This window comes from Malaclemys terrapin, chromosome 13 (genome assembly GCF_027887155.1).
Source record: "Malaclemys terrapin pileata isolate rMalTer1 chromosome 13, rMalTer1.hap1, whole genome shotgun sequence".
NCBI lineage: Eukaryota > Metazoa > Chordata > Testudines > Emydidae > Malaclemys > Malaclemys terrapin.
Window position 1 is genome coordinate 44,759,339 of NC_071517.1, and position 17,733 is coordinate 44,777,071.

The 17,733-nt window shown below is 62.6% G+C and overlaps 1 protein-coding gene across 1 annotated transcript; it reads left to right on the top strand.

The window, feature by feature from the left end:
- The first annotated feature begins 277 nt into the window (after positions 1–277).
- On the top strand, positions 278–13,645 carry MDC1 (mediator of DNA damage checkpoint 1). The gene is made up of 16 exons (XM_054048004.1): positions 278–505; positions 978–1,107; positions 1,343–1,795; positions 2,951–3,029; positions 4,090–5,912; positions 6,218–6,313; positions 6,592–6,660; positions 6,942–6,986; positions 7,358–7,810; positions 8,117–8,217; positions 8,328–8,966; positions 9,387–9,500; positions 10,931–11,113; positions 11,248–11,373; positions 12,529–12,639; positions 13,304–13,645. The coding sequence occupies exons 1-16, from the start codon at positions 377–379 to the stop codon at positions 13,556–13,558; spliced, it is 4,806 nt and encodes a 1,601-aa protein (XP_053903979.1). The 5' UTR covers positions 278–376; the 3' UTR covers positions 13,559–13,645.
- The last annotated feature ends 4,088 nt before the right edge of the window (positions 13,646–17,733 follow it).

Below are 17,733 nucleotides of genomic sequence, written 5' to 3' on the forward strand. Positions count from 1 at the left end.
GGTTCCAGTGACCAGTGGTAACTTCTACGCAACGCGTTTCCTCTCTATGATCCCAGGTGGCGGTAGTAGGGAGGGCGGCAGCGCCGCCATGTTTTGGCGGAGCCGTTGTGCACACTCTAGCCTAGAGCACGGTATCGCTCTATGGTCTCCAAGGTAATGTCTACCCGAACATTAGCCTCTCTATGGTCTTCCTTGGCGCCAAAAGGATGCGGTGGCGGACTCGCAGCGAATAATCTAGCCAGGAACCCGGTGCCGCTCTATGGTTCTGGGGCGACACTCTACACGCACATCCCCCTCCTCTCTATGCTCCAAAGGCAAGACTGGTCCCTAGGGAGCAGCGGGGCGGGAACAAGGGCAGCAGGACCCGCCCACTCCAATGACTGACACCCACAGTGACCAATCAGGGCAAGAGAAAGCTTTGCGAGAGGGACACGGCTGGCCAATCAGGCGCCTCCCTGCTGGGACGCGTCTGGAGGTACCCGTGGGGCTGCAGTTGGGACAGGAGGTGAGCGGGGCCCGGCAGAGCTGCGGGGGCTGCGGGTCGGGAGTGGGGAGCACCGGGGGGGGGCGGGGCTGGGGAAGTGAGGGGGGCTGGGGGGGGCTGACGGGGCTGCGGGTCGGGAGTGAGGGGCAGTGGGGGCGGGGCTGGGGGGCAGTGAGGGGGCGGGGCTGGGGGGCAGTGAGGGGAGGGGGGAGTGAGGGGCAGTGGGGGCGGGGCTGACGGGAGTGAGGGGGCGGGGCTGGGGGGCAGTGAGGGGAGGGGGGAGTGAGGGGCAGTGGGGGCGGGGCTGACAGGGCAGTGAGGGGAGGGGGGAGTGAGGGGCAGTGGGGGCGGGGCTGACGGGAGTGAGGGGGCGGGGCTGGGGGGCAGTGAGGGGAGGGAGGAGTGAGGGGTAGTGGGGAGGAAGGGAGGGGGGGAGTGAGGGGCACTGGGGGTGGGTGTCCCCGTCACTCACCCTGTGACCGTTGCCCCGCAGGCCATGGAGCAGACCCAGCTGCTGGAGTGGGAGGAGGACGGGGACCCGCCCGGGGGAGAGGCCGACGGGGAAGCGCCTCGGCCCGTGGGGCGGCTGCACCTGCTCAGCAGCAAATATGGGCCGGAGCAAGGTCAGTGGTGCTGGGTCAGGGGCTGGGGCCGGCCCCACCCGTCAGAGCCACCTGCCCCTGGAGATTTCACCCGCTCTCCTGTGGGATGGTGGGGAGACACCGGTGGTCTGATGGCCCTCGATGGTGGTGTCCCGGTGCCAGGACTCCTGGGTTCTCTCCCCGGCTACGGGAGGGGAGTGGGTTCTACTGGCTCAGCCTGGGCATCAGGACTCCTGGGTTCTCTTCCCCCCCCCAGATTTCTGGATCTACCCCGGGGAGAACGTGGTGGGGCGGCTGCCGAGCTGCCGGGTCTGCCTGCCGGCCCCCTCGGTCTCCAAGGCCCACGCAGTGATCGAGGTCCCGGCGCCAGACGGGCCCCACCTGCTCTACGACCGGGGCAGCCTGAACCGGACCCGGCGCCAGCGCGGTGTCCTGCTGCCCCACGTCCGCTACAGCCTGGAGGATGGAGACACCCTCATGTTCGGGGACGTGGGCTGCCAGTACTTCCTGCTGCCACCGGGGGGCGCCGACCCCGAGGACTCTCTGGAGGTGCCGCCCACCCAGCCCCGGGCTCCCAACACCCTGGCCATTGAGGAGACCCCCGTGCCCAGCAAGAGGATGGGCTATGGGCCCCTGCTGGCCAGGGACTCTGAGGATGAGGAGGAGCTGCAGGGCAGAGGAAGGCTCCTGCACCTGCCAGGGAGCAATGGTGAGTGGGGATTGGGGGATGGGCCTGTAATGTTATTGTAGACCCTACAGTAACAAACCAGCAACCCCACGCACATACTGTTGCTAGTTTGTGTTTTTGTTTGGGCTCCAGCTTCCACCTAAATTACATCCAGCTATTGCATTATTAGGGCAACCCCATGATGTTATGGTAGGCCCTACAGTAACAAACCAGGCATGGCACAAGTGGGGCTGGGGTGAGGCAGGGCTGCCAGTGATTCTGTGTCTGGGCTCCTGTCCTCAAGTTCACACAGATCCCTGGTGTGAAGGGACCCTATGGTATTGTGGTAGACCCTACAATAACAAACCAGCCATGGCATGAGTGTGGGGGACTGGGCATGATTCTGTGTCTGGGCTTCTCCCTCTTCCACGGTCTTGGCACTAGGGCAACCCTATAATATTATGGTAGGCCCTACAATACCAAACTAGCCACGGTCTGCACGCAGGGGGTCTGGGAGTGAGTCTATATTTGGGTTCCCACTTCCACACAGATTAGGCACAGCCCTGGCAACACCTCCCTATGATATTATGGTAGGCCCTATAATAACAAATCAGGCATGGCATGAGTGTGGGATTCAAAAGTTGAGGGGTTGGGGCTGAGTCTGTATGGACTCCCTCTTCCCGCAAGGTTACACACAATCGTGGCACTAGGATACCTTATGATATTATTATAGACCCTACAATAACAGTAGCCACGTGGGGGCATGAGTTGGGTAGTGGGAGATTCTGTTGAGGCACTCTTCCCCTCCCCTGCCCCCACTCCCCCAGCTATATATACCCTACAATAACAAACCAGTGTTAGTGGGCGAGCGTTCCTGGGTTCTGTTCCTATGGAGTCAGGGCTAGTCACTGGAGCAGGGGAGGGGGTTGGGAGTCAGGACTCCTGGTTTTGTTTGCCTCGTCTATCCCTCTGTACTACAGTAGACCCTACGATAACAAATTGGGGTTGGGAGGGATGAGGGTCGGGAATTTCATGTGTGGGCTATCCCTCTGGTTACTGACAGCGCCAGGCACTCTACGATATTATGGTAGACCCTACGATAACAAACCAGGAGGCAGGCTGTGCCCCCATTCTGCGGGTGAGGAAGACACAGGCCTAGATTCCACGTTAACACCCTGTGTCCATCTTGTCCACCAGGCTCTGACTCCTCTTCTGACACTGGCGTCCGTTCCGACGCAGCCGTCTCCTCCCCGGGTGCAACCGTGGTGCCGGAAAGGTAGAGACGGGCCTAGCAGGGGGAGCCACGACTCCGGCTGTGGGAGGGGAGCAGGGTCTAGTGGTTAGAGCGAGGCAGGATGCGCTGCAGGGAGCGGGGCAGGAGGCGCTGTCCTCCGGCAGTCAGTGCTGATCCCAGTGCAGCGCTGTGCTGCAGGGGCTGGGTAGCGGGAGCAGTGCCCTGGGGCAGGCTCAGTAGGGGGCGCTGTGCTGTGGGGCAGGGGGGTCAGTAGGGTGTGCTGTGAGGCGGGAGGCTCAGAGGGGGTTGCTGGGTGGAGGACTCAGTAGAGGGTGCTGTACTGGGGCGCAGGGTGCTCGGTGGGGACCGCGGGGGGCTCGGTAGGGGGTGCTGCACGGCGGAAGTTCAGTGGGGGGACACTTGCGGGGCAAGGGCTCGGTAGGGAGTGCAGGGAGGGCTCGGTGGGGGGGTGCTGCGCTCAGGGGCGGGGGGTTGGTAGGGAGCACAGGGGGCTCGGTATGGGGTGCTGTGGGGCGGGGGTTCAGTGGGGGGTGCTGCTGGGGGATTGGTAGGGAGTGTGGGGAGAGCTCAGTGCGGACGCTGTGCTCTGGGGCGGGGAGTTCAGTGGGGGGCGCTGCGGGGGGCTCGGTGGAAGTACGGTGCTGTGGGGCAGGGGGTTCAGTGGTGGGAGCTGTGCTGGCAGGTGAGGGGCTCGGTAGGGGTTGCCGTGAGGGTCCCTGTCGGGGGTGCTGTGCTGAGGGGCGTGTGGTTCAGTAGGGAGCACAGAGGGGCTCAGAAGGGGGTGCTGTGAGGTGGGGTTCAATGGGAGCACTGCAGGGGGCTCGGGAGGGAGCGCTATACTGTGGGGCAGGAGGTTCGGTGGGGAGCACAGAGGGGCTCAGAAGGGGGTGCTGTGGGGTGGGGGTTCAATGGGAGCACTGCAGGGGGCTCGGGAGGGAGCGCTATACTGTGGGGCAGGAGGTTCGGTGGGGAGCACAGAGGGGCTCAGAAGGGGGTACTGTTCTGAGGGGCAGGGGACTCAGTAGTGCTGACTCGGTAGGTTCCGGTGGGTTCTGACCCCCCGCTGTTCTCTGCCTCCCAGCGACGAGGAAGGTGGTGAGATCCCTGATGCCCTCTGCCCCTCCCTGCGCCTGAGCTACGGCAGCGAGCGGTCCCCCGGCCCGCCGGAGAACGGAGTCGCTGCCCTGGGTACCGAGCAGCCCAGGGCCACAGGGGTGGTTGGGACGGACCCGGAGCCTGCGCTGGCCGCCTACCACTTGGTCAAGGGGCCTGGCCACATGGGCATCGCCTCGGGCACGGGGCCGGGAGCAGCTGTCAGGGGCCTGGGGAACGGTTGCCCTGCTGCAGTGGGCAGCGTTACAGATGTGGAGGAGGAGGTACAGCATCCAGATGTTGTGCAGAAGAACCATGGACCTGCTCTCTTGGGGGACAGCAATACAGATGAGGAAGAGGCTATGGAGAATCTACATGTTGTGGATCCGAAGTGCCACCCACCTGCCATTGAGATGGGCAGTGATACAGATGTGGAGGAGGAAGCAGCACAGAATCCAGATGTGCATCCAAAGGACCATCAGCTTGCTGGAAATGGGGACAGCGATACAGATGTGGAGGCACCACTGGAGAATCCAGATGTACTGCAAGGAATGAAGAGCCAGCGTGCTGCCCCTGGGGACAGCGATACAGATGTGGAGGCACCACTGGAGAATCCAGATGTAGTGCAAGGAATGAAGAGCCAGTCTGCTGCCCCTGGGGACAGCGATACAGATGTGGAGGGGGTTGGTGTGAATCCAGATGTGGGTCCAAAGAGCCATCAGCCCAGCGTTGAGGTGGACAGTGATACAGATGTGGAGGAGGAGGCAGCAAATAATCTAGATGTGCAGAAGAACCATCGACATACTGTCCCTAGGGGCAGAGAGACAGATGTGGAGAGGGGAGTGGAGAATCCAGATGATGTGCATCCTGAGAGCCATCACTCTGCCAAAAATGGGGAGAGCGATACAGATGTGGAGGAGGTTGCAGAGAATCCAGATGTTGTACAGAAGAGCCATCAGCCCGCCATTGAGGTGGGCAGTGATACAGATGTGGAGGAGGAGAAAGCAGAGACTCCAGTGGTTGTACAGAACAACCATCAACTTGTTTCCCCGGGGGGCGGAGATGCAGATGTGGTACGGGTGGTGGGAAAACCAGATGTTCGACAAACGAACAATGAGCTTGCTGCCCCTGGGGACAGTGATACAGATGTGGAGGAATCTGATAGAAATCCAGATGTTGTCACTGCAAAGAGCCATCCCCTTGCTGTTGATGTGGGCAGTGATACAGATGTGGAGGAAGAGGAGGCAAAGAATCCAGATGTTGTAACGAAGCATCAACATGCTCTCCCTGGAGACAGAGATACAGATATGATGGGGACAATGGGGAAACCAGATGTGCATCCTAAGGGCCATCGGCCTGTAGAAAATGAGGACAGCGATACAGATGTGGAAGACTCCATGGGGAATCCAAATGTTGTACAGAGGAGCCATCAGCCCACCGTGGAGGCAGGTGACGATACAGATGTGGAGGAGGCTGAGGAGAAATCAGATGTTGGACGACAAAGCGACCCTTTGCCTGTTGCCACTGGGGACAGTGATACAGATGTGGAGGAGAATCCAGATGTTGGCCAACAGACGCTCCACTTGCCTACAGCCAGTGGAGACAGCGACACAGATGTGGAGGGGGCTCCCGGGGTAGAGTTCGAGCAGGAGCCAGGTCCTGTGGGGGGCCCAGCCCAGGCGGGTGGGGAGGAGCCACCTGCTCCCCAGTCCCATGTCAGCCCAGAGACCAAGTTGATGGACACTGAGGGGAACAAGGAGCCAGCGTGGGGCCCAACCCAGCTTGGAGACGACAGCGAGACGGATGTGGAGGGTAAATCTGGGGGAGACAGGCCCTGCGCTGTTGTCCCGGACGCCTGGGTCCCGTTCCCTGCCCCACTGTCTGGCTCTCTAGGGGTGAGGGCGCTGCGCTGCCATCCCGGATGCCTGGGTCCCGTTCCCTGCCCCGGTGTCCGGCTTCCTAGGGGTGAGCGCCCTGCACTGCCATCCCGGATGCCTGGGTCCTGTTCCCTGCCCCAGTGTCCGGATCCCTACGGGTGAGCGCCCTGCCCTGCATGCTGGGATGGGATCAGGCGCGTCGGTTTCACCTGGAGTCTCCGCTCTCCTTCCCCTTCCCAGATGACGCTGATTTTGCCCTGCAGGCCACGCAGTGCTACCTGGTTGAGGAGACCCCGTCCTCAGGGGCCGAGGCCGCCAGAACCCCCGCGGCAGCAGGTGGGACTCCTGGGTTCCATCTCTGGCTCTGGGAGGGGAGTGGGGTCTAGCGGTTAGAGATGGAGGGGGGAGCCAGGACTCCTGGGTTCTGTATCTAGCTCCATCTTGCTGTGTGACCTCTGGCATGTCCCTTCCCCTTTCTGTGCCTCAGTTTCCCTCCATGACCTAGAATTAGTCCCTCCCTCTGGGCAGGCGATCTGTGGGGTTGTGTGGCCGTGAGCGAAGAGATCGGTGGCGGGGAAGCTGTGAAGGATCCTGGGTAATTCCTCTTTCCACAGATTCAGGGAGCGGCCCAGAGGAGGAAGCCACCCAGACGTTTGTCTTCAGATCGCCCCTGCCTGCAAAAGGTGAGTTGAGGGGAAATCCAGCCCCCATGATCACAGCCCCCCTCAGTGTCTCCTTCCGGGGGTGGCTCCCTCTGGTGGCCAGACAAGGCAGCTCCGTTTCCATGGCCCTACTGGGCTGAGAACTCACCAATGTATGTATTGGTCACCAGAGGGGCAGAGTTAGTGACCCCCCCCCGGGGGTGGGGCCTCAGACAGGGTGGAGTCAGTAACCCTTGGGGGCGGGGCCTCAGGCAGTCACCCTTCCCCCACCAATTCCTGCTGTCACTCTGATCCCTTCGCAGGGTCCGTGATGTCGCCCCCTGCTGGCCCAGCCCTGCACCCTCCAGGTGAGCACAACGGGCCCCTCGCTGGGGTTGCGGCGCTCAGGGAACGGGGATTTGGGGGGGGCAGAGAGGAGACCTGTCTAGAGCCACCATCTTGGATTTCATGGTGGGGTGGTGGAGGAGGGGTTGCTAAGGATTCTGGGAAGCGCGAGAGCTGCCGCCCCGACTGGTCTCCCCACCTCCGTGCCAAACTGGGCCGAGCCACCCAGTGCTGACTGGAGTGATTAGAGCAGGGGGCTGGGAGCCAGGACTCCTGGGTTCTCTCCCCGGCTCTGGGAGGGGAGTGGGGTCTAGTGGTTAGAGCGGGGGGGCTGGGAGCCAGGACTCCTGGGTTCTATCCTCATCTTCTTCCCCTCTCTCCTCCCCGCCCTCAGTCTGCACCTCTTCAGAGAAGGAGGAGGACTCAGACGAGGATCTGTACGTTGTGGAGGCGACTCAGTCGTTCTGCGAGGACCCCGGGCTCCACTTGGACCAGCCCACCCAGCCCTTCATCCCCGAGGAGGACACCCAGCTGCTGCCCCGCCCCCCGCCACCAGGGGGAGCCCTGTCTCAGCCCTCAGTACCCGCCCCGGCCTCTGGGGGGCTGCTGCTTGGCACCCAGGACCCCGCAGTTGCTCCCCTCAGCCCCAAGGAGGAGTCAGAGCCCCCTGGCGGGGCACTGCCAGCAGGGGGCGCCGGGAGGGAGCCGCCGGAGGAGGAGGAATCCCAGCCCGTGCGCCTAGTGCTGAGCGCTCCCCGCAGGCCAGCCCTGGCACTGCAGGGCGAGGGCGGGCGGGCAGGAGCGGAGCCCGGGGGCAGCAGCTCTGGGCAGCGCCTGAGAGGGCAGGGTGAGTGATGGGGGTGTGGGGAGAGTGAGTGTGTGACACGCCTGGGGCGACATGCCCGGTGCTGTGTGTGTGCGACATGTCCAGTGCGACCGTGCTCTCTGTGTGTGGATGTGTGCGAGACACACCTGGAGTAGTGGTGCTCTGTGTGTAACACTGTGTGTGTGTGTGTGTGTGTGCAAGTGACACCTTTTGCAAGGAGAGGGGTGTTGCTGGCAGTCACATGATGTGTCTTGGCAGGCAGCGACATCTAGTGGCAATGAAGGGAATTGCAGTAGCTGAATGGAATTAATTCGTCCTCTTCTCCAGGTGGCCCGGAGGGTGCGGAGAGACGGGCCCCCCCAGTGGCTGTCGAGGTCACGGGGGCTGGGCCCCACCCCGCGGGGGCACGACCTGAGGATGCTGGGAAGGTGAGCAAGGGCTGGTGCCCACTCTTCAGAACCGGGGACAGAACCCAGGAATCCTGGATCCCAGCCCCACAATCTCTTTCTCTCTCTCCCCCCACCCCCGCCCCCCCCAGGTCCCAGAGGCTCATCCCAGTCCCTCCACCTCTGTGAGGCGCCGAAGCCTGCGATCTGCTTCGGTTCCTGCTCCCCCACCGCCAGCCCCTGCCCTGGAGAGGCGGAGCCAGCGGGGTGGGGCGGAGAAAGCCGTGGGGTCCAGAGAGCCCAGCCAGCCCACCCCGGCCGCCCCCCAGCGTCGGGGCCGGCGCCAGCTCTGCAGCCCGGCCGTGTACATGGAGGCGCCGGAGCCGGGGAGTGTCGAGGAGGTGGAGCAGCCCGGCCCTGTGAAGAGGCCCAGGAGGGCGGTGCGGACTCAGGACCCCCCCACGGAGCCAGAGGCCTCGAGCCAGGGGGCTCCAGGCCGGGCCCGGAGATCTCGGGGGGCTGCAGGCACGGAACCGTCCCCAGCCGACGAGCCCATGAGGGGTTCGGGGGGAGCAGAGCCGGAGGTGTCGAAGGGCCGAGCCCGGCGGTCCCAGAGAGCCCCTGCCCAGGAGCCAGCCTCCAGGAGGAGGGGGGCTGCAGAGCCAGCCAGGGAGGCCCGAGGCAAGCGGAGAGGGGTGGCCACCCCGGATCCGCCTCCAGCACGAGGCGAGGGACAAGCGGGCGGTGCTGCGGCCCAAGAGGATGCTGGGAGCAACGCCAGAAAGAGGCAGGTGTGTAACAGGCCACTGGGCAGGACTGTCAGGGCTGGGAGAAAGTCCCCACTCAAGGGTCAGGTCCCACCCCTCACTTGCTATGGATGGGGCCTGGCCACTGGGAGGCGGGGCCTAATATGCTATGGCTGGGGTCTGGTACCAGGGGACAGGGAGTACAGATTGGCTGGGGTTGTTTGCAAAATGGGCGGGGTGTAATTTTCTGGGGGCGAAGCCTGATAGGGAGGGGGAAATCCATTGCTGGGGTGGACTCGAGGGGCAGGGCCTCTCCTGCTGGGGGGTGGGACTATGGGGGTGTGATCTAAGTGGCTGGGGGGTGGGGTCTGTCAAGGGGTTGGTGGGGAGATCTCCTTGGGGTGGGTGTGGTGGGCAGGATGGGGGGGCTATAAGTGAGTCTCACTCACCCCATTCCCCCTGCAGGAGGCGCCGGTCCCCCCATTGCGCCGCCAGAGCACGGAGAACAAGGTGGAGGGGCTGCGGGCCAGGGCCCCTCGCCGATCCCAGGGGGCAGCCGGCGGTACGGCCTCCCCCAGGGTAAGAGAGCCCAGGACTGGGGGGTGGGGAGGGTGGGACACGGGGGCCCTTCCCCTCTAGGGGGTGCCAACTCCCACCCCACCCCAAGTATCTCCCAGCTCTGGGTTCTATCCTGGCTCGGAGAAGGGAGCATAGTGGGGACGACAGAGACTGTGTAGAGCCATATATAGATTATATATAATCTGCCCCCCTCCGGGGGGGGACACAGAGTTCTCCACCTTCTCAGAGGCGGTGGGGTCAGACTTCAGCCCTGGGGCTTCGGGCTCCGTCCCCCCCCAGCTCCCCACCGCTTCCCATGGCCTCCAGGGTTTAATTTGTGGCAATAAATCTGCTGGGAAAAGTGATATTCGTCAGTTCGTTAATATCACATTTCACAGCAGACTTAGCAGCTCGCTGGGAGATTGTGAACAGTGATAGTAACAACAAGTGTCACTTCTCACAGCAGGAGACCACTAGCTAACAAACCAAAAACACCCCCACCCCTCCAAAAAGTGCAAAGCACCTTATTTGTGTTTCTATTCTGTGTCGGTCCAGTAAAGAATAGAGGCAACTCTACGTTATTTTTATTATTGAGTCAGGAAAAAATCCTACATGAATCAATGACCGGGATGGGGACGTTTGGTGCATATTTATTTGTTTTTCCTAATGTTAATTAAGCGTTTTAGGAAAAATGGGCAGAGTGGCCACCAGCAAGGGTTGCAGGCCACCAAAAATGTGTCGTGAGAACCCCTGAGGAGGTTAATTTGTGGCCATGGTGCTCTTGTGATGCGCTGTCTGCGGCTGTAGCTCGTGTAGCTGTTGTGTGTGTCAATTCGCTGCCATGACACCCTGGTGGTCGGTTGTTGCTGTGGCCAGCAATTCCCCTCAACGCTTTATTTTTAGCTCCCCTCAACACTCGGGGTTTCCGTTGGGCTGTTTGTTCAGAGTCCAGAGGCCTCCTGCCCTGTGCTAACTGCTGGGGCCGACGTGGGGCAGGACACGGCCCCTCAGGTCCTCGCACGGCTGCTGAATACGGTGCAACTGCTCTGGAGTGGAAGTGGGTGGTCAGGCTGTACCAAGTTAGGGTGTGGGGGGCGGCTGTACCCCAAACTTTAACAGTCCTAATGGGAATGTACCAAGCCATAAGGGTGGGGTAGGAGAGGACTTTACCATGGTGCCTTGCTGTGGGGAGGGGATGAGGAACCTGTACCAAACAGCCCTCCCACCCCACCTCCGGGGGTTGGGGTGGGAGGGGTCATACCAAGTTACCCTGCCCAGGGGTGTGTGTGTGTGAGGGGACCGTACCAAACAGCCCTGCCCCTGGTGGTGGGGAGGGGACATACCAAGTTACCCTGCCCCTGGGCGTGGTGGGGATGGGACTATACCAAGCCACCCTGGTTCCGAGGGGCGGGGATGGGCTGGTCCATGCTGACTGTGCTCCCCTCCCCCAGGTGCTGTTCACGGGGGTGATTGACGAGGCAGGTGAGCGGGTGGTCTCAGCGCTGGGCGGGGCGCTGGCCCGGTCCGTCTTCGACTGCACCCACCTGGTGACGGACCGGGTGCGCCGCACGGTGAAGTTCCTGTGCGCCCTGGCCCGCGGGGTGCCCATCGTCACGCTGGACTGGCTGGACAAGGTACCGCCGGGGGAAAGGGGCAGGGTGTGTGTGTAAGGGGGGTAGGTGGAGGGAGTGATTGGGGTGATGGCAGGGAGGAAGCGACATTGGGGGGCTGCCTCAGGTGACGCTGCCCCCCCGTTCCCCTCCCCCAGAGTGGGCGCAGCGCCTGCTTCCTGTCGCCCAGCGGCTTTCTGGTGCGGGATGCGGAGCAGGAGCAAAACTTCCACTTCAGCCTCGCCCAGTCGCTGCAGCGAGCGCGCAGGGGGGCCCTGCTGCAGGTGAGACCCCCCCGTCCACCCCTCTGACCCCACTGACTCCCCTGGCACTGCTCAGGGGGCCCTGCTGCAGGTGAGACCCCCCCTGTCCACCCCACTGACACCCCCGGCACCATGCGGGGGGCCCTGCTGCAGGTGAGACCCCCCCCCATCCACCCCTCTGACCCACTGACTCCCCTGGCATTGCTCAGGGGGCCCTGCTGCAGGTGAGACCCCCCGTCCACCCCTCTGACCCCACTGACTCCCCTGGCACCGCTCAGGGGGCCCTGCTGCAGGTGAGACCCCCCCTGTCCACCCCACTGACACCCCCGGCACCATGCGGGGGATGGGGGGGGGTGTTTCTGCTGTAGGTGAGACCCGTCCACCCCTCTGACCCCACAGATACCCCTGGCACCGCTCAGGGGGCCCTGTTGCAGGTGAGACCCCCTCCGTCCACCCCTCTGACCCCACTGACACCGCGTGGGGGGCCCTGCTGCAGGTGAGACCCCCCCGTCCACCCCTCTGACACCGCGCGGGGGGCCCTGTTGCAGGTGAGACCCCCCCGTCCACCCCTCTGACACCGCGCGGGGGGCCCTGTTGCAGGTGAGACCCCCCCCGTCCACTCCTCTGACCCCACTGACACCCCTGGCACCACGCGGGTGGCCCTGCTGCAGGTGAGACCCCCCGTCCACCCCTCTGACCCCACTGACACCCCACTGCACCATGTGGGGGGGCCCTGCTGTTGAGACCCCTGCTCCCCCACACTGTTCACCACGCAGGGGGGCCCAGATGCAGGCTAAACCCCATTGGCTCCCCCCAGCATCCACCCCCCCACTGGCCCGTCGCAGGTGAGACCCTCTGAACCCACTCACCCCCCCATCAATCACCTCCCCACCATCCACCACACTGGGGGGTGAGGGGCGGGGCAGCTGCAGGTGCGTCCAGACTGATCCTCCCCACACACTCATGCCTTAAGCACCCAGGTGGACCCATCTGGGCAGGATGCCGCCTGCAGGTGGCGCTGTCACGAGCTCCTCGCCTTCGAGGTCTCAGCTGTGGACACATGGTCCCTGGGCTTAGCTGCCTCCCCTGCCCCTCACTGGCTCCGCCCCTTCCACAGGCTCCGCCCCTTCCCTCAGCCGGGGATGGGTCAGTCACAGCCTCGCCCCCCTCCCCCAGGGCTACGAGATCCACGTCACCCCCAACGTCAAGCCGGAGCCCGAGCACATGAAGGACATTATCCAGTGCAGCGGGGGGGTCTTCCTGCCCCACATGCCTCGGACGTACAAGGTGAGGGGGGAGTGAGGGGCACCGGCAGAGCTGGGAGAGGGGCTGCGGGGTGGCAGTGAGGGGTGGAGGGAGGAGGGGAGGAAGTGAGGGGCGCAGGGGGAGGGGAGCTGCGGGGCGGGAGTGAGGGGCTGTGGTGGGGAGTTAGGGGAGGGGGGCTGCGGGGCAGCAGTGGCAAAAGTGGGGCTGTGGGATGGGAGTGGGGCACAGAGGGGCTGCAGGGCAGCAGTGATGGAAGGAAGGGGGGCTGTGGGGTGGGAGTGGGGCTGTGGAGCAGCAGTGACAGAAGGGGCTGCGGGTCAGCAGTGACAGAAGGAAGGGGGGCTGCGGGATGGGAGTGAGGGGCACAAGGGTCTGCAGAGGGATTGAGGGGTGCAGGGGGAGGACGGCTGTGGGGCAGGAGTGACGGAAGGGGGGCTGCGGGATGGGAGTGAGGGGCACAAGGGTCTGCAGAGGGATTGAGGGGTGCAGGGGGAGGACGGCTGTGGGGCAGGAGTGATGGAAGGAAGGGGGGGCTGCGAGGCGGGAGTGAGGGGGGAGGGGCTGCGGGACGAGGCTGGAGTGAGGGGGGAGGGGCTGCGGGGTGGGAGTGAGGGGACTGTGGGGAAGGGAGGGGCACACAGGCGGGTGCTGGGGGTTGGGCGTGAGCAGGATTTAACCCTTTCAGGACAAGCGCATCATCATCTCCTGCCCCGAAGACCTGCCCCGCTGCCGACCCGCCCTGAGCGCCCGGCTGCCCGTCGCCAGCACCGAGTTCATCCTGACGGGCATCCTCCAGCAGGCTGTCGACCTGGCCGCCTACCGCCTGGACGGGACGCCTGCCCTGCCCAGTGCCACTGCCCCTGCCACCCGGGCGAGCAAGAGGAAGGGGGCGTCGGGTCCTGCCCCCGCCCCACCCAGGTCTGCCAAGAGGCGGCGCTGAGGGGTCAACAGGTCTTGACCTTGGACCCACGAGCCTTAACCCTGTAAATACCCCGCTTTTCTAGCAGCAATAAAGTCATTTTGAAATAAAAATAATGCGGCTAATATGGGGCCTTTTTCCTCTGGGAGGCACCGGCTCCCTTCTGGGCCCAGGGCAGGGACTGGCTGGCTCAGGGGGGCAGGGAATGGGCCACGGGGCCTGTCCCATCTAGGGTGCGCCAGCTCCCATCTGGCCCCAGGGTGAGGACTGGCTGGCTCAGGGGGGCGGGGAATGGGGCACGGGGCCTGTCCCATCTAGGGTGCGCCAGCTCCCATCTGGCCCCAGGATGGGGACTGGCTGGCTCAGGGGGGCGGGGAATGGGGCACGGGGCCCGTCCCCTGCTGTTGCATTGACGTCACCAGAGTGTGTTCAGAAGCAGGGTGCAGTTGTGACTGATTGTTCTGTCCTGCACCTTGCACTGCCTGTGGTGCCCGGGTGGCTGGGCCGGGGGGGAAGTCAGGCTAGCACTAGATTTAACCCCCCCTGTAGGCCTCAGTTATGACTCAAGTGGTCAGGAGGCCGAAGGCCCCAGGAGGTGTGGGGGGGAGCAGCCCCGATGGTGATGCTCCAGAAACCAGTTTTTCCCTCTCAGCCATTTTCTTTAAGGACTCCAAGAGGGAGTGGGGGGCAGAGCAGCTCATCCCCTCGTTATTCTGTCTCCCAATTTCAGCTAATTTCCCACGCGCCAAGTTTGGTTTATTAATTTTCAGTCCTCAGTTTCTCTTGGCTGCCAGGCGTGATCCCTGCCCAGCCTGTGCGTTCTGGCTGGAGGCGCGTTCGCTTTGGACTCATTTCGTTTTTCTGTTTCCCTTTCGTCTGCTTCCCGTCAGTGTTGCGGGGGGCTGAGGACGTTTTTGTGACTTTCACTCACAGTTCACAGCTGAGCTCGCAAGAAGGGTAAATGGGTTGGGCCCGTTACTGGAGCCTGTTACTGAAGCCCAGGACAGAGGATGGGCATGGGTCCCCCAGCCAGCCCGGGGAAGCGGGTGTGAGGCTCCCCTGGACATAGGAGGATAAGGATGGTTCAAAGCCCTGCAAGGGGGGAAGGACCATGGGGCGACGGCCAGCTGGAAAGACGCTGGGTTTTGTGGTGTGACTAAAGCCTGACCTGGCTGCAGGGCTGAGTTGCAAGAAGAGATTAAAGTGATTGTCAGCAGGGGGCGCTGGAGAGGGGAGAACCACTATGCCATGCCTAGCCAGGAGGGGGCACCAGAGAGGAGAGAGTGGCCATGCCATGCTTGGCCATGGGGAGACGCACCAGCGGTGAGGTCACATTTCCACACAGGTGTTTGTGTGGGAACAGTGCAGGCATGAGCAGGGTTGAAAGACGAGGATCAGATCCATGTAGTGGGGAAGGTCAGTAAAAGACGGTTATCCATTCCAAACCCGCCCTCCTTCCCCACTGTCGGAGTAGCCAGCAAGAAGGAACTGAGGGGGCGCTGGGTCGGCAGAGGCATATATCTGGCGCCATAAGGGCGCCACTCCAGGGGGCGCCTCAGCCGACCCACCGGGTGTTGCTAGGGTAAAAATCTTCTGACGATTGTGCATGCGGCGCGCGCACACTTAATTGGAATGGGGATGAGCAACACATCTTGAAGAACAACAGTTACACAGGTGAGTAACCGTCTTTTCTTCTTCGAGTGCTTTCTCATCTCGATTCCAGTGAGGTGACTCCCAAGCCTTACCTAGGCGGTGGGGTCGGAGTTAGATATCGCTGAGCCAAATGCCGCATCATCCCTGGACTGCTGCACTATGGCATAGTGGGAAGCGAAGGAATGCACGGATGACCAAGTTGCCGCTCTATAGCTACCCTTAGCTACCCTGAGCTGCAGACCACCTGTAGAATAAATCTTGTGCCCGAACAAATCCAGGCGTCTCGCGTCCTTGGACTTCGGGGCGGGCGCTTGTTGGCCATGTCTCTCCCTCTCGTTTACAGACTGAACAACGAGGGAGCAAGGTTGGGGGTGAACATACAAATATTCATAATCCTTAGAGGGCACCATGTATGTCCTCTCCACCCCTCTGGCCGTGGGAGGGAGAGACGCCAGGGACTGCCAGATCGTATTGGCATTAGCCTGGATGGTCTGAATGGACGGTAAGGCTACACGTGTGCGAGCATCGGCCGATAAAATGTCCACCACAGGATCCTCAACTTCCACCACCTCCTCCACCTGTAGGTTCATGTTCTGTGCCACCCTACGCAGCAGCTCCTGGTGTGCACGAAGATCTATAGGTGGTGGGCCAGAGGAGGACGTGCCTGCCATGGCCTATTCAGGCAAGGATGAGGAGAACAATCCCTGGACTAGTGGATCCTGGGGAAGGTCTGGTTGAGGATCTGGTTGCCCTAGGTCCACCCCACTAGGGGCATGAGCCTATTCAGGTGGCAGGGCGGTCGCCTCCGAGGCTATCGGGAGAGGACGGCTCACAGTGGCCTCAGGCACCCGAGGCTCCGAATGAGCCGAGCGAGAAGCGCCTGAGGGGACACTTTGGGCTTGGTGGTATGCCCAAGGAGTCCAGAAGGACCATTGTGGGGGTCCCTGGTCAGGATCCTGTCCTTCATCCGGCCCCTGGCTAGCGCCATCCGCGTCTTGGCCCTGGATGTGGTAGCCACTCGCCGCTTGGGATGACGTCGAATTTGGACATGAAGGCCAAGGTGGTGCTGAACACGCCTGCTGCGTTGAACCGTCACGCTGTGTCAGTCCGCGCCTGGGAGCTGGGGACCGGCGCCAGGGTCCCGAGTGGTACCGGGATCGGGACCAACGGTCATAACGATGCTGGGAGGCTGATCTAGATCTCGACGAGGACCGACACTGCGGATGGTGCCGGGATCGGCTGCGAGATGATCGGTGCCAGGACCGGTGCTGGGAGCTGGATCGGTACCGATCATACCGAGAGGGAGACCTTCGGGAGGCGGAGCGGCGCCGTGAGTACGACCGGCGCCGAGATGGGGATCGGTGCCAAGACCGCGACCTGGACCGAGACCGAGATTGGTGCCGAGCTGTCTCACTCTGCGATGGAGGTCGCATGAAGGCTGGCTTCCCTATAGATGAAATAGTCTGCACCGGTGGTGCTGGAGGGTGAGATGATCCAGGCTCAGTTAGTGCGATCAGGTCGCAAGCGGTGGAGGTCTCCGGAGTGGATGGCAGGCCAAGCTCAACCATGGTGTGCACCGGGGAGCTTATATGCACCGGACTCAACAGAGCTTGTGGTGCCAGAATCGACGGTGCCGGAGTTGGCGCCTTCACAGTGCGGTGTGGCATGGTGCGCTGCTCCACTGGGGCCCCAGGCGATGCTTGCAACTGCAGAGGAGCAGCAGATGGTTTGTGCTGCTTCTTGGGCCATGGAGATAGTGAACGGTGCCACGTCTGTACTGGTGCCAGAAACGTCCGGTGCCGAGAGACTTTGCTGGTGCCGGGTCGTTCCGGTGTCAGAGGCGAGCTTCGGACCGACGGTGCCTGATCCGCGGGCAGTGCCCAGGGCACCGGGCTAAGTGCTGCTTCCATTAGGAGCTGTTTTAAACAAAAGTCCCGCTCCTTTTTTGTCCGAGGCTTGGCCTTACAAATGCGGCACTTATCGGGTTGATGAGCTTCCCCGAGGCACTTCAAGCAGGAGTCATGGGGGGTCTCCTGGGGGCATCGGCTTGAGACAGGCCGAGCAAGGCTTGAAACCCGGAGACCTGGGCATGAGCTAGGGATGTGGAGGTCAGCTATGCCGCTCTCCACAGTTCCAACGACCATCACGGGCGGTAAGAAGGAACTGAGGGGGCGCTGGGTCGGCAGGGGCATATATCCAGCGCCATAAGGGTGCCACTCCAGGGGGGCCTCAGCCGACCCATCGAGTGTTACTAGGGTAAAAGTCTTCCGACGATCGTGCACGCGGTGCGTGCACACCTAATTGGAATCAATATGAGCAAGAACTCGAAGAATATCTTTTATTGGACCAACTGCTGTTGGGGAGTGAGCCAAGCTTTCAGCCTCAGCAAGCTCATCTGCGGGGCTAGGAAAGGGCCTCCCAGCATCCCAGCAAAATCCAAGGGGGAGCAGATTGTTTAGCATAAGGAGTTAACACACATTGCAAGAGACCCTTCAAGATGAAGTGAGCAATTAAACCATCTGCAGTCCTAGGACAACGGGGTA